General features: G+C 48.8%; 1 protein-coding gene across 8 annotated transcripts in view; it reads left to right on the top strand.

Moving 5' to 3' along the window:
* Positions 1 to 910: 910 nt before the first annotated feature.
* Positions 911 to 20,860, top strand: part of LOC139764058 (uncharacterized) — a 45,483-nt gene continuing 25,533 nt past the window's right edge. For 5 of the 8 annotated variants that reach the window (XR_011716303.1, XR_011716304.1, XR_011716306.1 and 2 more), the window contains exons 1-2: positions 911 to 2,647; positions 17,893 to 17,972. Coding sequence is in view for 4 of the 8 variants with exons in the window: in XM_071690510.1 (XP_071546611.1) it covers positions 17,970 to 17,972 (3 nt within the window). In the remaining 4 variants the exon portion in view is untranslated. The remainder of the gene's footprint in view (positions 2,648 to 17,892; positions 17,973 to 20,860) is intronic. The other 3 variants (XM_071690512.1, XM_071690511.1, XM_071690513.1) reach the window with 3 other exon arrangements.

Raw genomic sequence — 20,860 nt, 5'->3', positions numbered from 1 at the left:
CCTGCCAGTATGTGATGTGCTTGTCCCTGCCAGTATGTGAAGTGTATGTCCCTGCCAGTATGTGATGTGTATGTCCCTGCCAGTATGTGATGTGTATGTCCCTGCCAGTATGTGATGTGCTTGTCCCTGCCAGTATGTGAAGTGTATGTCCCTGCCAGTATGTGATGTGTATGTCCCTGCCAGTATGTGATGTGTATGTTCCTGCGAGTATATGATAGAATAAATCCCAGCTAGCAGGTAAGAATATAAATCCCTATCATTATGTAAGGAAGTAAATCCCTCCAATATGTGAGGGAGAAAGTAATCCCCTTGACCTTGCCTCTGACTGACGAGGGGCGGAACAGGTTCCTGTCCTGAGATCTTGTCCATTACAGCCTGGCAAGGTCAGACAGAGGCCATACTGCCTTCCTAGCATTGCAAGGTCAGCTAGAGGTCACCTTTCCTATCTAACAGCGTAGCAAGGTCAGCTAGAGGTCACTGTTCCTGTCTAACAGCGTAGCAAGGTCAGTTAGATATCACTTCCTGAATAAGAGAGCAGCAAGGTCAATCAAGGGTCACTGCTCCTGTCTACCAGGGTATTAAGGTCAGCCAGATGTTACTGTTCCTGTCTAACATCGTAGCAAGGTCAGTGAGCTGTCACTGCTTCTGTCTTACAACGCAGCAAGGGCAGCCACTTGAACACTGTTCCAGTAAACATCGTAGCAAGGTCATCAGACGTCAGTGCTACAGTCTGACATCGTAGCAAGGTCATCAGACGTCAGTGCTACAGCCTAACATCGTAGCAAGGTCATCAGACGTCAGTGCTACAGCCTAACGTCGTAGCAATGTCATCAGATGTCAGTGCTACAGCCTAACATCGTAGCAAGGTCATCAGATGTCAGTGCTACAGTCTGACATCGCAACAAGGTCAACCAGACTTCACTGCCGCTTCTGCAGTTTACATCTGACTACCTACACTGTGACCCTCGCGGGCATCCAGGTGGTGCCCGGGGTGTCAGCCACGCGGACAGGGCCCTCCTGACGACCCCAGGCGTCAGTTACATGGGTAGAGGGGCCTCCTTGCGACCACTACTGCCCCTTACGACCTCAGGCGTCATCCAAGCGGGCTTGGATCCCATAACGACCCCAGGTGTGGCCAGTAAGGTAGTGTGGAGAGTCGTCGAGGAGGAGAGAGGCAAGTCAGCAGGGAGGGTAGATCAGGAGGGAGGGCAGGTCAGCAGGGAGGAAGCAGGGATTGCGTCAGCTGAGGTGGCTTTCTGTTGCTCTACAAAGTCTGTGAATAAGATATTCAAGGTCAGGGAATATGGGTGTTAACTGGTGTGTGGAGTGATATTGTCTTCCCTCGACGCGCACCACACCACACCACAATGCGATGTATCTCGTATTCCGCTACATAATGATTGTCGTCTTTACTGGTTAATTCACGGGATGGAAGGCTCAGAAGACCTCTTGCAACCCCTACCATACATGCCACATTTCTCCATTATTATCAACTATAGTCGCTCTACTTGGATGCTTCTGGTGGGTAATACTTGCTCGGGGAAGACAGACGCTCTGATGAACCTCTTGTAGCTCACGCCTTATGTTATTTTCTTACTTTATGATTGCATAGATTACAGAGATGAACAATCTATCATGAGCAAGTCTAATCCATAATATGTTGATGTTCAAAAATCGTAATACAAGTTACTAACACCAAATCATGACGTGTGTGGGGGAAGGAGATGAAGAACCAGTTAAGGAGAAACACAAAATTTTCTAGAACAGTTGTATCAAAGTGAATGTCGCCATGTGCGGTAATAGATATGTAGGAAGTGATGGCGGTAGCTGGCAACCATCCATGCCTGAGTCATGATAACTGCAGGTGCAGCCTGCCTGAGGCGCGACGACTACCCCAGCGTCGGAGTTCCAATACACAGTGATCACACTCACATGTTGGCGGGGCCGACATTCGCTCGCGGCGCCGCCCCTGCCTCAAGTTCATGGCTCTTCTGTTGCTTATTTCAAACTTGTGTTTACTGCGCGTCGTGCGTCAGGCTGTGCTGTGTACTTACCACGATACTGGCGTGCCTTAGAACATCAAGGTCTTCTACAGTGTGTTATTAGTGTGATTTTCAGTGGAGAGTTGTGGATATAGAGTGAGGCTTGTGTTTACAGTGGAGAGTTGTGGGTATAGAGTGAGGCTTGTGTTTAATGCGACGGAAAATATGATGCGTTTATGAAGTTGAGGAAAGTGACACGATCCCTGGACTGGAGGGTAGCCCGGCTCAGGACTGTGTTCCAGGACTGGAGAGAAGCCTTATAAGACCAGATAGCATCCCAGTTAAGGAATGTGCTCCAGTCAGGAGAGTAGCCCATGAAACACTGTGTTCCAGAACTACACACTGAGTCGCCCTTTAAAGGACTATTTCCAGGGCATCTGTAGCCCCAGTAAGATTTTCAATACAGTGCAGGAGTGCTGTTGTTAAAGACAGTTCAAAGACTGGCTAGCACACCCGTCACCGACTGTTGTTACACAGTTAAGAGATCGGACAGTAGTCCCGTCAGTGAGTACAAAGTGGTCCAGCACGAACTGTGTTCAGAGTTGTGTATGATGCTGGTTGAGGTGATCAAGACTGACTGTTGACAAACTATCATTCAAAAGTTGGTAAGTAACACGACCTTGGTGTGAGGAGGGGGGAGAGGGGGGGTGTAGTACTGACAACAGGGAGACAGTGGCTAGTGTGTGGCAGGTGGGCCACCAGACACATCACTATTATAGATTATTATGTTTAGATTGTCACGTAAAGCACAGTGAACTACAGGAATAGCAGTTAAGCTGTCGCTATGCAGTCTCTTGCGTAAACAGTCATTCAGAATGCATTCCTTGGCACGCGGCCGCCTGCCTGCCAGCCTGCCACCAGTGCTGTCAGGGTCATGCTGAGCTGGGGGCGTGACCACTGTCCCTCTCATACCCGGCCTCTCTTGGTTACGTCCAAGGCGCAGCTTCTTGTCAGTCCATGGGGCCACCTGTTGTCACGTCCATTCGGTCATCTGTTGTCACGTCCATGGGGCCACCTGTTGTCACGTCCATTCGGTCATCTGTTGTCACGTCCATGGGGCCACCTGTTGTTGTTAGGTGAGAAGGGCCGCTACTTGCTTTCCCGTTGTAGTCCCACTGTGGCGGCCATGTAAACCTCACCTCTGGTCCCTCCCATGACTAACCCTAACCGAGAGAACTTATGGTCCGCTGTGTCACAGTACTGGCCCTGGGAGGACGTGTCTGTGTCACAGTACTGGCCCTGGGAGGACGTGTCTGTGTCACAGTACAGGCCCTGGGAGGACGTGTCTGTGTCACAGTACTGGCCCTGGGAGGAAGTGTCTGTGTCACAGTACAGGCCCAGGGAGGACGTGTCTGTGTTACAGTACACGCCCCGGGAGGACGTGTCTGTGTCACAGTACAGGCCCAGGGAGGACGTGTCTGTGTCACAGTACAGGCCCAGGGAGGACGTGTCTGTGTCACAGTATAGGTCCAGGGAGTACTTGCCTGTGTCACAGTACAGATCCAGGGAGTACGTGCCTGTGTCACAGTGCAGGCCCAGGGAGTACGTGTCTGTGTCACAGTACAGGCCCTAGGAGGACGTGTCTGTGTCACAGTACTGGCCCTGGAAGGACGTGTCTGTGTCACAATACAGGCCCTGGGAGACGTGTCTGTGTTACAGTACACGCCGCGGGAGGACGTGTCTGTGTCACAGCACACGTCCTGGGAGGACGTGTCTGTGCCCTAGCACTGACCCTGGGAGGACGTATCTGTGTCACAGTACTGGCCCTGGGAGGACGTGTCTGTGTCACAGTACAGGCCCCGGGAGGACATGTCTGTGTCACAGTACACGCCCAGGGAGTACGTGTCTGTGTCACAGTACATGTCATGGGAGTACGTGTCTGCGCCACAGTACAGCCTCTGGGAGCAGGTGACCGTCTGTGTCGTGCTGCGGGCCGTGGAGGTAGAGATGACAAAGTTCAGGTCAGAGGTCACATGGGCGACAGACTGATACGGGGGTCAGGTCAGAGGTCACAGGTATGGCTGACTGGTGCGCAGGTCAGGTCAGAAGTTTCAGGGGCAGCTGTCTGATACAGGGGTCAGGTCAGAGGTCACAGAGTGGCCCACTGGCACAGAGGTCAGCCGTAAGGTCACAGGGGTGGCTGACTGATAGATACATAGACCAGGTCAGATATCAAAGGGGCGGCTGACTAGTACAGAGGTCAGGTCAAAGGTCACAAGGATGGTTGACCGGTACACGTGTTAGGTCAGAAGGTCAGCAGAGAGTTACAGAAGTCCGAATGGACACCGAGGTCAGGTCGAATTTCATAGGGTCAACTGACCGGTACAGAGGTGGTTGACTGGTACCCAGAGTTTGGTGACAGGTGAAAGGGGTTAGGTGGGGCAACAGTCTTCACCTCCTCCCTCACACACCTGACAACACCTGCCATGACCCTCCCTCACACTCCATGCTACTTCCTCACACTCCATGCTCCTTCCTCACACTATATGCTCCTTCCTCACACTCCATACTCCTTCTTCACACTATATGCCTCTTCCTCGCACCCCATGCTCCTTCTTCACACTTCATGCTCCTTCCTCACACTATATGCTCCATCACACTCCATGCTCCTTCCTCATGCTCCATGCTCCTTGCTTACACTATATGCTCCTTCTTTACACTCCATGTTCCTTCCTCACACTCCATGCTCCTTCATCACACTCCATGCTCCTTCCTCATGCTCCATGCTCCTTGCTTACACTATATGCTCCTTCTTTACACTCCATGTTCCTTCCTCACACTCCATGCTCCTTCCTCACACTATGTGCTCCTTCCTCACACTGTATGCTACTTACTCCCTTCCTCATACTCCATACTCATTCCTCACACTACACGCTCCTTCTTCACACTCCATGCTCCTTCCTCACAATATATGCTCCTTACTCGCACCCCATGCTCCTTCCTCACATTCCATGCTCCTTCCTCACTATGTGCTTCTTTCTTGCACCCCATGCTCCTTTCACACTCCATGCTCCTTCCTCACACTATATGCTCCTTCTTCATACTCCATGCTCCTTACACTCCATGCTCCTTCCTCACATTGTATGCTTCTTCCTCACAATACTCCTCCCTCATTCTTTATGCTCCTTACTCGCACCCCATGCTCCTTCCTCACACTATACGCTCCTTTCCCACGCTCCATGCTCCTTCCTCACACTCCATGCTTCTTTCTCACACTATATGCTCCTTCCTCAAACTCCATGTTCCTTCTTCACACTATGCTCCTTCCTCACACTATATGCTCCTTCCTTACTTCCTCAAGCTCCATGCTCCTTCCTCACACGCCATGCTCTTTCCTCACACTACATGCTCCTTACTTGCACCCCATGCTCCTTCCTCACACTCCATGCTCCTTCCTCACACTATGTGCTCCTTACTTGCACCCATGCTCCTTCCTCACACTCCATGCTCCTTTCTCTCTCTTCATGCTCCTTCCTCACACTCCATGCCCCTTCCTCTCAATTCATGTTCCTTATTCACACTCCATATTCTTTCCCAACATTTCATCTTTCATTTTCATACAACATGCTCCTTCCTCATACTTCGTGCTACTTTCTCACAGTTCATGCTCTGGGGGACCTGGTGACCTGGTGGTGGGTATCTTGTGTCCCGGGATGAGGATATGGTGTCCCAGGGTGGGGAGGCGGTGTCCCGGGGTAGGGTGTCCTAGTGGTGTGTCCCAGGGTGTAGAGCCGGTTTCCCTGGGTAGGGTGTCCTAGTGGTGTGTCCCAGGGTGGGGAGGCGGTGTCCCGGGGTAGGGTGTCCTAGTGGTGTGTCCCAGGGTGGGGAGCCGGTGTTCCGGGGTAGGGTGTCCTAGTGGTGTGTCCCAGGGTGGGGAGCCGGTGTTCCGGGGTAGGGTGTCCTAGTGGTGTGTCCCAGGGAGGGTGCCAAGGGTGGCTGCAGGTCAGGGAGAAGAGATGCCAACAGAGTGCCAAGTCAGGTAGTGCCTCTCTCCCTCACTGTACTTGTTGCTCTTACTGAGGTGGCACGTAGCCCCTCACACTAGCCCGTCCAGTTAGGTGGCACGTAGCCCCTCACACTAGCCCGTCCAGTCAGGTGGCACGCAGCCCCTCACACTAGCCCGTCCAGTCAGGTGGCACGTAGCCCCTCACACTAGCCCGTCCAGTCAGGTGGCACGTAGCCCCTCACACTAGCCCGTCCAGTCAGGTGGCACGCAGCCCCTCACACTAGCCCGTCCAGTTAGGTGGCACGTAGCCCCTCACACTAGCCCGTCCAGTCAGGTGGCACGTAGCCCCTCACACTAGCCCGTCCAGTCAGGTGGCACGTAGCCCCTCACACTAGCCCGTCCAGTCAGGTGGCACGCAGCCCCTCACACTAGCCCGTCCAGTTAGGTGGCACGTAGCCCCTCACACTAGCCCGTCCAGTCAGGTGGCACGTAGCCCCTCACACTAGCCCGTCCAGTCAGGTGGCACGTAGCCCCTCACACTAGCCCGTCCAGGCAGATGGTCATGCAGAGTGTGGCCCACCTGTACATGTGCACCAACCAGTGACCATAGCTGGACAACCGCTGCACATCAGGGTAGCCTAATGTTGGCCCCAGATGCTGCTGACCACCTGGAAGTCCTGTGCAGCTTCATCCAGCAGCAGGGAAGGTGTGTTGCTTCTTGCAGGGTGGGCAAGGGTGGTTTGTGAGGGCAGGAGTGTCAGGACAACAGTAGAGTTACGTAATAGTGTCAGTTGTCCAAGGGAGCTGGGGAGCCCCATGCGCCAGTAACACGACCCAGCTGACCTTAAGGAACATTTGTGGAGCGCACGAAGCAACGCTGTTAAGCATTATGGTTGAACTTACCGTCTGAAACTGACGAACTGTGACACAAACGTATTTCTGGACATGGGGTACGTATTCCAAGGTTAGGCTGAGGCCAGCCACATATGATGGCATACTTGTCCGGGCTCAGCAGGTGTGGGGATACATCTGTATGCACCTGGCTACAGCTGCCAGAAACTGTAGGAAAACATATCCATGTGTGTACAATACTCTGAACATATCCATGTGTGTACAGTACTCTGAACATATCCATGTGTGTACAGTACTCTGAACATATCCATGTGTGTACAATACTCTGAACATATCCATGTGTGTACAATACTCTGAACATATCCATGTATGTACAGTACTCTGAACATATCCATGTGTGTACAGTACTCTGAACATATCCATGTGTGTACAGTACTCTGAACATATCCATGTGTGTACAATACTCTGAACATATCCATGTATGTACGGTACTGCATGTCGTAGAATGCGACTAAAAGGGAAGGGAGCGGGGGGCTGGAAATCCTCCCCTCTCATTTTTTTTCTTCAATTTTCCAAAAAAAGGAACAGAGAAGGGGGATATTCCCTCAAAGGGCCAGTCCTCTGTTCTTAACGCTACCTCGCTAATGCGGGAAATGGCGAGTAGTATGAAAGAAAGATATATATATATATATATATATATATATATATATATATATATATATATATATATATATATTGGTCACATATTTTTTTTTTTTTTTTTTTTTTTTTTTTTTCCAAAAGAAGGAACAGAGAATTGGGCCAGGTGAGGGTATTCCCTCAAAGGCCCAGTCCTCTGTTCTTAATGCTACCTCGCTAACGCGGGAAATGGCGAATAGTATAAAAGAAAAAGAAAGAAATATATATATATATATATATGTATATATATATATATATATATTGGTCACATGAAGAGAATGAGTGAGGAAAGAGTGACAAAGAGGATATATGTATCGGAGGTGGAGGGAACGAGGAGAAGTGGGAGACGAAATTGGAGGTGGAAAGATGGAGTGAAAAAGATTTTGAGTGATCGGGGCCTGAACATACTGGAGGGTGAAAGGCGTGCAAGGAATAGAGTGAATTGGAACGATGTGGTATACCGGGGTCGATGTGCTGTCAGTGGATTGAACCAGGGCATGTGAAGCGTCTGGGCTAAGCCATGGAAAGTTCTGTGGAGCCTGGATGTTGAAAGGGAGCTGTGGTTTCGGTGCATTATTACATGACAGCTAGAGACTGAGTGTGAACAAATGGGGCCTTTGTTGTCTTTTCCTAGCGCTACCTCGCACACATGAGGGGGGAGGGGGTTGTTATTTCATGTGTGGCGAGATGACGATGGGAATGAATAAAGGCAGACAGTATGAATTATGTACATGTGTATATATGTATATGTCTGTGTGTGTATATATATGTATACGTTGAGATGTATAGGTATGTATATTTGCGTGTGTGGACGTGTATGTATATACATGTGTATGTGGGTGGGTTGGGCCATTCTTTCGTCTGTTTCCATACGCTACCTCGCTAACGCGGGAGACAGCGACAAAGCAAAATAATAATAATAGTATATATATATATATATATATATATATATATATATATATATATATATAATCAACTGAATGTTATATTTCTTTCTTTTATCTCTCCTGATGTGATTATTACACTGTGCACTTGGGAACTTATCGTGCTTCATTTTTCTGTGGATAAGAAAGCAATATGCGTATATACGTTTTATATATATACACTAGCTGAGGCACCCAGTGCGGCATGGGAATAAAATGGCTTCCATAAAAAACGAAGATTTAGATAAGTTAGAAGAGCGGCCTATGTTGGCCTTGCCGTGTTGGTAGCCTTGGATGGCGCCTCTGATCCTTGGGTAAGTTCCTCATGAGGTAAGGCTGATGGCTCCCATGCTGTGAATGAGTGCGATAAACTGAGTGTAAATTATGAGGTCATTATACTGAACATCAGACACTGTCCAGGGTCACCACTCTCCTGGGTCACCACTGTCCAGGGTCACCAATGTCCAGGGTCACCACTCTCCTGGGTCACCACTGTCCAGGGTCACCAATGTCCAGGGTCACCACTCTCCTGGGTCACCACTGTCCAGGGTCACCACTGTCCAGGGTCACCACTCTCCTGGGTCACCACTGTCCAGGGTCACCAATGTCCAGGGTCACCACTCTCCTGGGTCACCACTGTCCAGGGTCACCACTGTCCAGGGTCACCACTCTCCTGGGTCACCACTGTCCAGGGTCACCAATGTCCAGGGTCACCACTCTCCTGGGTCACCACTGTCCAGGGTCACCACTGTCCAGGGTCACCACTCTCCTGGGTCACCACTGTCCAGGGTCACCACTGTCCAGGGTCACCACTCTCCTGGGTCACCCTTGTCAAAGACGGGCCAGTATATACCGTCCCACCCTTGGGCAACAGAATTCTAACGAAGCCTTTCCTTCCGTCTGTGAGGACACGCTAGCTGCTGCTGTCGAACATCTGTTTTGTCGGAATGAACAGGAGGCGACGCCTGTAGGTGCCCTTAGCGCAAGACATGTGTAGTGCATGTGTCCACAGCACCTGCTCCCTACACCGCTGTCCATAACACCTGCTGCCTCTAATTATTTCTTGATATAAGACGGGCAGGTGCGATGGTACCCTCATTATTCAGGCCATACTGGCTGGGCCACTCCCTCCCCAGAGTAATGCAGGCTTTCTCACCCCAGAGATAAGGTTATCCTCTTTTCCTGGAAGGAGACTTTCTTCTCACCCCAGAGGGAAGCTCTCCTCTCACCCCAGAGGGAAGCTCTCCTGTCACCCCAGAGGGAAGCTCTCCTGTCACCCCAGAGGGAAGCACTCCTCTCACCACAGAGGGAAGCACTCCTCTCACCACAGAGGGAAGCACTCCTCTCACCCCAGAAGGAAGCACTCCTCTCACCACAGAGGGAAGTACTCCTCTCACCACAGAGGGAAGCACTCCTCTCACCCCAGAGGGAAGTACTCCTCTCACCACAGAGGGAAGCACTCCTCTCACCTCAGAGGGAAGTACTCCTCTCACCACAGAGGGAAGCACTCCTCTCACCACAGAGGGAAGTACTCCTCTCACCCCAGAAGGAAGCACTCCTCTCACCACAGAGGGAAGTACTCCTCTCACCACAGAGGGAAGCACTCCTCTCACCCCAGAGGGAAGCTCTCCTGTCACCCCAGAGGGAAGCTCTCCTGTCACCCCAGAGGGAAGCACTCCTCTCACCACAGAGGGAAGCACTCCTCTCACCACAGAGGGAAGCACTCCTCTCACCCCAGAAGGAAGCACTCCTCTCACCACAGAGGGAAGTACTCCTCTCACCACAGAGGGAAGCACTCCTCTCACCCCAGAGGGAAGCACTCCTCTCACCACAGAGGGAAGCACTCCTCTCACCACAGAGGGAAGCATTCCTCTCACCACAGAAGGAAGCACTCCTCTCACCACAGAGGGAAGCATTCCTCTCACCACAGAAGGAAGCACTCCTCTCACCACTGAGGGAAGCACTCCTCTCACCACAGAGGGAAGCTCTCCTCTCACCACAGAGGGAAGCACTCCTCTCACCCCAGAGGGAAGCACTCCTCTTACTCCAGAGATGAAGCTGTCCTCTCTTCTGAGGGAATGAGACTCTCTCTCTCTCTCTCTCTCTCTCTCTCTCTCTCTCTCTCTCTCTCTCTCTCTCTCTCTCTCTCATAGGGACAAAAGTTTTCCTTGCGGGATGTGAGGTTTTCCCTACCTGATGGGATGTTCCTGTATATATTTAGGGAGTGAGATTGCGTCCTTCCTCTGGCTGTCCCCCCGCCCCATGTGGGATTATTTCCCTCCCTGGGATGAGGCTGTATCTCTTCTCCCTTCATGAGGTTAGCCCCTTCCCTGTAAGGGGTGACAACGTCAACACTAGCCCATACTCTTATCAACACATTCCTTGGGTTCGACCATGTCTTACCAGCCACAGTCTAGCTCTACCAGTACTGCAGCGACCCCCGCACCCCTTGCTGAACACACATGTTATGTGCGTCATGTGGGACTCCTTCACCCCGGGCTGCGTCCCGTGGGGCTCCCTCACCCTGGGCTGCGTCGTGTGGGGCTCCCTCACCCTGGGCTGCGTCATGTGGGGCTCCCTCACCCTGGGCTGCGTCGTGTGGGGCTCCCTCACCCTGGGCTGCGTCGTGTGGGGCTCCCTCACCCTGCGCTGCGTCCCGTGGGGCTCCCTCACCCTGGGCTGCGTCATGTGGGGCTCCCTCACCCTGGGCTGCGTCATGTGGGGCTCCCTCACCCTGGGCTGCGTCGTGTGGGGCTCCCTCACCCCGGGCTGCGTCCCGTGGGGCTCCCTCACCCTGGGCTGCGTCGTGTGGGGCTCCCTCACCCCGGGCTGCGTCCCGTGGGGCTCCCTCACCCTGGGCTGCGTCGTGTGGGGCTCCCTCACCCTGGGCTGCGTCGTGTGGGGCTCCCTCACCCCGGGCTGCGTCCCGTGGGGCTCCCTCACCCTGGGCTGCGTCGTGTGGGGCTCCCTCACCCTGGGCTGCGTCATGTGGGGCTCCCTCACCCTGGGCTGCGTCGTGTGGGGCTCCCTCACCCTGGGCTGCGTCGTGTGGGGCTCCCTCACCCTGCGCTGCGTCCCGTGGGGCTCCCTCACCCTGCACTGCGTCCCGTGGGGCTCCCTCACCCTGAGCCACGTCCTGGTGGTCTGCGTCACCATGGAGGAGCGTGCAGGACCCCAGGAGGGAGGGTTATAGGTACTTGCAGGTTCCCGTGGTTCTTAATGACGCATAACATGTCATACCTGGTATGTTGTAGCACAGTGGATGGGTTGTGGCGGCCGTGGTTATGGCGCACCACGCCTTGTCTTCTGTATTGTTGTTGCTGGTAGGGACAGCCTAGTGTGTCATGGGCGCTGTTAATAATTTCCACCATGTGAGATACGGCAGCACAAAAAGGCGAAGATAATGAGACAAACGATACGACAGCGAACCCCGATAATAACGCGTCCGAAACCCTGGCAGCAGACGTGGCTACGGCCAGGTGCTGCGGAGTATGAGTGTTGGCTTCCACATCATCAGTGGGTGGGCATAACCCATGCTTTACCAGGAGGTGATGCAAACACCTGTTCCTCGGGGATGACAAGGAGGAGGACGAACAAAGAACGCACCTGGCTGAGGGTGTGTGAGGCGAAACCAGTGCCAGGTGCACGGGTTGGGACGTCCTGGCACCCTCCGGTCATTCACCCAGTGCCACTGTGGCACTCACGTCTGGTTTTCAAGGTCTATCTCCCTCCCTCTCCCAGAGGTCCAGGTGACGCACCGCCTCTCCCTCTGTAATCATCCACTACATCAACTTATTCTGCTCTACACCGACACAAGATGAGCAGAACACTGCTTGCTGCTGCCCTTGTGTGGGTCAGCCATCACCGTGTTCAACCTGCATCTGCTGCTGCTGCTGCCGCTGCTGCTGCCGCTGCTGCCGCTGCTGCGCGTCATAATGAAACTATCTCTACCGGTCAGGTTGCGTTGCTCACGAAACAACTTTGTTCTGTTTATAATTACTGAACCGTCTGTATGATGGTACGTTTGTGCCAGCTTCACACACACACGCACACACACTGCATATATATATATATATATATATATATATATATATATATGTGAAGCGTCTGGGGTAAGCCATGGAAAGCTGCGTAGGTATGTATATTTGCGTGTGTGGACGTATGTATATACATGTGTATGGGGGGGGTTGGGCCATTTCTTTCGTCTGTTTCCTTGCGCTACCTCGCAAACGTGGGAGACAGCGACAAAGTATAATAAAAAAAAAAATATATATATATATATATATATATATATATATATATATATATGTATATATATATATATATATATATATATATATATATATATATATATATATATTATGCAAGTTACAGTCTTGGTAACGTACATGCAGCCGTCCGTATGGCCCAGCTGATAATTACATTCATATCACTTACATGGACCAAAATCAATGAAAATATTATATACGTTTATCCTTAACATGTTGTGTGACAGCTGGAGGGCAAGGGTAGTCGGGGCACAGAGGAGAATGGCTCTCTCTCTCTCTCTCTCTCTCTCTCTCTCTCTCTCTCTCTCTCTCTCTCTCTCTCTCTCTCTCTCTCTCTCTCTTACTGAGCAAGATAAGATATTCGGGTACAATAGATTCTTCTGAACCAACTCAAGTTCATTTATGACAGGTACAAGGTCAACAAGGGTTGACAGAGTCATCTGAGTGTGGCAGAAATTAGGACTAAGTGTTACTGTGTCTCTTTGTTCATAAGTTGTTTATAAAGTGTTACTGTGTCTCTTTGTTCATAAGTTGTTTATAAAGTGTTACTGTGTCTCTTTGTTCATAAGTTGTTTATAAAGTGCTGCTGTGTCTCTTTGTTCATAAGTTGTTTATAAAGTGTTACTGTGTCTCTTTGTTCATAAGTTGTTTATAAAGTGTTACTGTGTCTCTTTGTTCATAAGTTGTTTATAAAGTGCTGCTGTGTCTCTTTGTTCATAAGTTGTTTATAAAGTGTTACTGTGTCTCTTTGTTCATAAGTTGTTTATAAAGTGCTGCTGTGTCTCTTTGTTCATAAGTTGTTTATAAAGTGTTACTGTGTCTCTTTGTTCATAAGTTGTTTATAAAGTGTTACTGTGTCTCTTTGTTCATAAGTTGTTTATAAAGTGTTACTGTGTCTCTTTGTTCATAAGTTGTTTATAAAGTGTTACTGTGTCTCTTTGTTCATAAGTTGTTTATAAAGTGCTGCTGTGTCTCTTTGTTCATAAGTTGTTTATAAAGTGTTACTGTGTCTCTTTGTTCATAAGTTGTTTATAAAGTGTTACTGTGTCTCTTTGTTCATAAGTTGTTTATAAAGTGCTGCTGTGTCTCTTTGTTCATAAGTTGTTTATAAAGTGTTACTGTGTCTCTTTGTTCATAAGTTGTTTATAAAGTGCTGCTGTGTCTCTTTGTTCATAAGTTGTTTATAAAGTGTTACTGTGTCTCTTTGTTCATAAGTTGTTTATAAAGTGTTACTGTGTCTCTTTGTTCATAAGTTGTTTATAAAGTGTTACTGTGTCTCTTTGTTCATAAGTTGTTTATAAGTGCTTGCTGTGTCTCTTTGTTCATAAGTTGTTTATAAAGTGTTACTGTGTCTCTTTGTTCATAAGTTGTTTATAAAGTGTTGCTGTGTCTCTTTGTTCATAAGTTGTTTATAAAGTGCTGCTGTGTCTCTTTGTTCATAAGTTGTTTATAAAGTGTTACTGTGTCTCTTTGTTCATAAGTTGTTTATAAAGTGTTACTGTGTCTCTTTGTTCATAAGTTGTTTATAAAGTGTTACTGTGTCTCTTTGTTCATAAGTTGTTTATAAAGTGTTACTGTGTCTCTTTGTTCATAAGTTGTTTATAAAGTGTTACTGTGTCTCTTTGTTCATGAAGTGTTATAAAGTGTTACTGTGTCCTTTGTTCATAAGTTAAGTTTTATAAAGTGTTACTTTTGTCTCTTGTTAAAAGTTGTTTATAAAGTGTTGCTGTGTCTCTTTGTTCATAAGTTGTTTGTAGAGCATTGCTGTCTCGGTTTTCCTAAGTTGTTTATAGTGTTGCTGAGTCTCTTTGTTCATAAGTTGTTTGTAAAGTGTTGCTCTGCTTCTTTGTTCATAAGCTATTTATAGAGCGTTGCTGTGTCTCGTTTTTCATAAGTTGTAAATATAATTTTGCTCTGCTTTTGTTCATAAGTTGTTTATAAAGTGTTGCTGTGTCTCTTGTGAGCGACATGAAGGCGATGAATGTTGGCACAGTTCACTGTAATGTAGCTGAGGTTCATCTTCGCTTAAGAATAAACATTTGAGATGAATTATGAAAGAGTATGAATGTTGGGGTTCCCTCTCTGGTTATAGTGACGTCCCCAACCCACGTTGGTGACATGTCCTGCAGCTTGATGACCCAGGCAAGTCTTCTCAGGTCATGTAGTATCTGCTTGCAGGTGGCGCCATAGGCGGGGATGACAGGGACCATAATACTTGTGTGTGTGGGGGGGGGGGGGGGTCAGGTGAATTATAAGGCCACCCTAACACCTGATGAGCGGGAGGTGAGGGGGGGGGGGGGGTGGCAGGTGAGGTCACTGACCCAGTGATCACACTGAACGACTCGTGGCTGTAACTTGTGACGACATGAGGTGAGCAGCTGGTGGAGGTGCCTCACACCTTACTGCCTCCCTGGCTGCCCCACACCTCACCTACCTCGGTACCTCACACCTTACTGCCTCCCTGGCTGCCTCACACCTCACCTACCTCGGTACCTCACACCTTACTGCCTCCCTGGCTGCCCCACACCTCACCTACCTCGGTACCTCACACCTTACTGCCTCGGGTGCTGTCCTCACTCGCTTCTTCTCTGTCAGTCTCTGCTGACACCAATTGTCTGCCTCTGCTGACACCAACTGTCAGTCTCTGCTGACACCAACTGTCGGTCTCTGCTGACACCAGGTGTCAGTCTCTGCTGACACTAATTGTCTATATTTTTTACTTCGTTAACAAAACGACCGTTGGCAGTGTTGTCAGGTATAAGACCGTTGGTGGTGTTGTCAGGTGTAAGACCGTTGGTGGTGTTGTCAGGTATAAGACCGTTGGCAGTGTTGTCAGGTATAAGACCGTAGGCGGTGTTGTCAGGTATAAGACCGTCAGCAGTGTTGTCAGGTACAGGAAGGTGAGGCAGGGTGGTGATGACGCAGGTCCTGGTCAGGTGACACCACCCGTTGCCCTCACCACATGATGCTGCTCTTCCTCAGGTCATCATAGTGACAGTTGGCACTGATGGGACACAGGTTCACCTGAAGGGGTGAGGGAGGGCAAAAGTAGTCGTACCTCACCTTTGCTGCTTCGCCCTCCTCCACACCTGTGCTGGCCTTACCTACATCTGTTGGCTCTGGGTGACGCGCGCGCGCGTGTGTGTGTGTGTGTGTGTGTGTGTGGGTGTGTGTGTGTGTGTGTGTGTGTATGCACATGACCCACGGTAACCTGGCCATGTTCGCTCACCAGCCTGGGGCCGCTTGCATGCCTGCCCTTCCCTGGTACAGACTGTCAACAGGTCAGCGTGTCATCCTGGGCCACTGAGGTACACCTAGCACGCATGAACAAAAAAATGACATTTTGCATGTCTTTGATGTTGGTTTTGCGTACAGCGTAGCTAGGGCTAGAGAGGGAGACGCACAGCGTACCAAGATCCAGAGAGGGAAGCGTACAACGTCGCTAGGGCAGAGAGGGAGGCGTTCAGCGTAGCTAGGACCAGAGAGGGAAGCGTACAGCGTAGCTAGGGCCAGAGAGGGAGGCGTTCAGCGTAGCTTGGGCCAGAGAGGGAGGCGTTCAGCGTAGCTAGGGCCAGAGGTGGAGGCACGAGGACAACACACAGGATTGTTAGCTATATCATGAGTACTGTGAGGTGCAGGAGGGACGGAAGTGAAGGCTGGAGTGTTGCCGGTATGACCAGGTCAGCAACGCCCGACGTCATCATCACCAGTAGTACACACAGTCACCTACACCCCCAAATGATAAGTCCGTCACCAGTCAGTGAGAGTCGTCTTGGTGAGGTGGTGTGAATGAGGGTCGTAAGTCAGTGGGAGTCGTCTTGGTGAGGTGGTGTGAATGAGGGTCGTAAGTCAGTGGGAGTCGTCTTGGTGAGGTGGTGTGAATGAGGGTCGTAAGTCAGTGGGAGTCGTCTTGGTGAGGTGGTGTGAGTGAGGGTCACCAGGAAGTGGGAGTCGTCTTGGTGAGGTGAGGAGGAAGAACATGGTGCGCAGCTCAGTGAGGGGCTGGGGTGTGTGGGGGGAGGCACAAGTGTTCCCAGCGGTGGCAATGAACTTGGGAAAAGAAACTTGCCTGACACAGAACGCCGGCAAATATGGGTCAGAGGGTGACTGGGACGCTGGCTCTGTCGACTGCTGTGTTCGGGTTGTTGACTCCGGAGCATCGACGCCTCTGCCCAAGATGTCGACTTCCGTGCTTACATGTCGAGTCTTGGTCCAAGGATGTCGACTTTTGTGCTCAGGACGTCGACTCCTGGGCCGGGGGTGTCAACTCTGGATTCCTCTGCTGTGTTCAGGGCCAGACTATAGCTCCAGGGGACGTATTAAGGTCATAATGAGGTACATTGAACCTCAGGTGAAGTTCCTTTGTCTGTGGCCACCCGGGCCCAGCCAGCAGTGCCCCTGTCGGCACTCCCCTTCCTTAATACGATCAAATGATCCAGTACGCACTGTACACCTCAGAGCCCCAGGTGCAAGGAACCGACAGGTGTTTAAGCAGGTATAAGAATCTTTGTTAAAGTAGAACAGCTGTACACATGCGCCGGGGAGAACCCCAGTGTCAACTCAACTAATGTGCAACTCAGTCACTGTTTCAAAACTGACTGGTCAGCCATTACCCTCAGGACAGGTGTTCCGCTTGTGTATATACAGATGTTTATACTGTAAGTCTGTTGTGGGCGTTGTGAGGCCAGCCTCGCCTGGGTGTAAGTGTTGCTGGAGCCTTACACCTTGTGTTGTGAGGCCAGCCTCGCCTGGGTGTGAGTGTTGCTGGAGCCTTACACCTTGTGTTGTGAGGCCAGCCTCTCCTGGGTGTGAGTGTTGCTGGAGCCCTACACCTTGTGTTGTGAGGCCGTGCTCGCCTGGGTGTAAGTGTTGCTGAAGTCTTACACCTTGTGTTATGAGGCCGTGCTCGCCTGGGTGTTAGTGTTGCTGGAGATGTGAGGCCAGCCTCACCTACCAGGGTGTATGTGTGTACATGTTACTATGATGGTAATAATAACAGGGTGTATGTGTGTACATGTTACTATGATGGTAATAATAACAGGGTGTATGTGTGTACATGTTACTATGATGGTAATAATAACAGGGTGTATGTGTGTACATGTTACTATGATGGTAATAACAAGTATGTGTGTACATGTTACTATGATGGTAATAATAACAAGTCACGTTTTGTGTTGTTACAGGAGAGTGAGTGTGTGACGTGATCCTCTACTGGTCCTCCACCGGCATGTGTGTCCCTCATCTCTGATCCAGACAACCAATGGTGAGTCACATTGATTCTTACCCTGCCTCATCCACCTACTGACATGCCTCATCCACCTGCTTTCTTGCCTCATCTGCCTACTGTCCTGACCCCTCCACCTCCCACACTCTACTCTCCTGCCTCCTCCACCTCCCACACTCTCCTATCCTGCTTACTCCACCTCCCACACTCTACTATTGGGCCTCCTCCACCTTCCCAACTCTACTATCCTGCCTCCTCCACCTACCCAACTCTATCTTACCACTTAACACCATCATATTCCATGAAACCTTCCTACCTGTTAACATCTAGTTATTTCAAACTGTCCTACATAATACCATCGTAGTATTATGTCCTACATAATACCATCGTAGTATTCTGTCCTACACAATACCATCGTAGTATTCTGTCCCACATAATACCATCGTAGTATTCTGTCCTAAACAATACCATCGTATTATTATGTCCTACATGATACCATAGTAGTATTATGTCCTACATGATACCATCGTAATATTATGTCCTACACAATACCATCGTAGTATTATGTCCTACATGATACCATAGTAGTATTATGTCCTACACAATACCATCGTAGTATTATGTCCTACATGATACCATAGTAGTATTATGTCCTCCACAATACCATCGTAGTATTATGTCCTACATGATACCATCGTAGTATTATGTCCTACATGATACCATCGTAGTATTATGTCCTACATGATACCATAGTAGTATTATGTCCTACATGATACCATAGTAGTATTATGTCCTCCACAATACCATCGTAGTATTATGTCCTACATGATACCATAGTAGTATTATGTCCTACATGATACCATCGTAGTATTATGTCCTACATGATACCATAGTAGTATTATGTCCTACATGATACCATCGTAGTATTATGTCCTCCACAATACCATAGTAGTATTATGTCCTCCACAATACCATCGTAGTATTGTCCTACATGATACCATAGTAGTATTATGTCCTACATGATACCATCGTAGTATTATGTCCTACATGATACCATCGTAGTATTATGTCCTACATGATACCATCGTAGTATTGTCCTACATGATACCATAGTAGTATTATGTCCTACATGATACCATAGTAGTATTATGTCCTCCACAATACCATCGTAGTATTATGTCCTACATGATACCATAGTAGTATTATGTCCTACATGATACCATCGTAGTATTATGTCCTACATGATACCATAGTAGTATTATGTCCTACATGATACCATCGTAGTATTATGTCCTCCACAATACCATAGTAGTATTATGTCCTCCACAATACCATCGTAGTATTGTCCTACATGATACCATAGTAGTATTATGTCCTACATGATACCATAGTAGTATTATGTCCTACATGATACCATAGTAGTATTCTATGAAACTACAGTATCTCTTTACTATCTTTCTTGTTAGTATCTTATTCTGTAATGCCAACTTACCACTTTAAGTTGTCTTTCCACTTAACGTGGCCTTACCACATAAAGTTACTACTAAATGTTGTTTTACTACATAACGTGGTCTTTAACTTAACATGGTCTTACTACTTAACGTGGTCTTATCACTTAACATGGTCTTACTACTTAACGTGGTCTTATCACTTGACATGGTCCTACTACTTAATGTGGTCTTATCACTTAACGTGGTCTTACCACTTAACATGGTCTTACCACTTAACATGGTCCTTACTACTTAACATGGTCTTACCACTTAACATGGTCTTACTACTTAACGTGGTATTGCTACTAAAATTGTCTTGCCACTTAACGTTGTCTTGCCACTTAACGTTGTCTTACCACTTAACTTTGTCTTCCCACTTAACGTTGTCTCTCCACTTAACGTTGTATTGCCACTTAACGTAGTCTTACCACTTAACGTTGTTTTGCCACTTAACGTTGTCCTACCTCTCAATGTTGTCACTTAACGTTGTATTGCCACTTAACGTTGTCTTACCACTTAACGTTGTTTTGCCACTTAACGTTGTCCTGCCTCTCAATGTTGTCACTTAACGTTGTCTTACCACTTAACGTTGTCTTACCACTTAAGACGAACATCATACCACTATCTTAACCTAGACCACTATTTGACCTCCCACCTCTGTACCGCTGAACACAATTTTGCCATTCAAAATGTTATCACTGTTGTTACCCTTAGACATAATCTTATCCCGTAAGACTCAGTGTTACCACTTATCCCGTAAGACTCAGTGTTACCACTTAACTTTCTCTTACTCATTACCACTAGTTTTCCCAATAATATTACCGTATCCTTATTTTACATTCTCAACACTGTCCTACCTCCAGACATTATCTTACTTTTCACCATTATCTTATCCCTCTTCTCATTTTCTACCCATCAGCACTGTCTTACCCCTGACCACAATCTTACCCTTAACCATTAACTCACCTCTGACCACTGTATCACCCCTGACCATTGTCTTACCACTGGCCACTATCTTACCCCAGTCCACTATCTTACCCCTGATCACTATCTTATCATTGACCAATATCATATCCCAGTCCACTATCATACCACTGACCACTATCTTACCCCAGTCCTCTATCTTAGCCACTGATCACTCTCTTACCCCAGGCTACCATCTTACCACTGACCACTATGTTCTCCCTGCCTACTAAGCACTGACCACTGTCTTACCCCAGTCCACTATCTTACCACTGACCGCTATCTTACCCATGGTTACTATCTTACCACAGACCACTGTTACCCCTGGCTGCTCAGCACTGACCACTATCTTACCCCAGTCCACTATCTTACCCCCGGCTACTGTTTTACCACTGACCACTACCTTACCCCTGACCACTATCTTACCACTGACAACTATCTTACCTCTTACCACTATGTTACCCCTAACAATTA

Source organism: Panulirus ornatus, chromosome 48 (assembly GCF_036320965.1).
Source record: "Panulirus ornatus isolate Po-2019 chromosome 48, ASM3632096v1, whole genome shotgun sequence".
Lineage (NCBI taxonomy): Eukaryota > Metazoa > Arthropoda > Malacostraca > Decapoda > Palinuridae > Panulirus > Panulirus ornatus.
The sequence above is the reverse complement of the archived record's forward strand: the minus strand, read 5'-3'. Positions and strand labels throughout refer to the sequence as shown.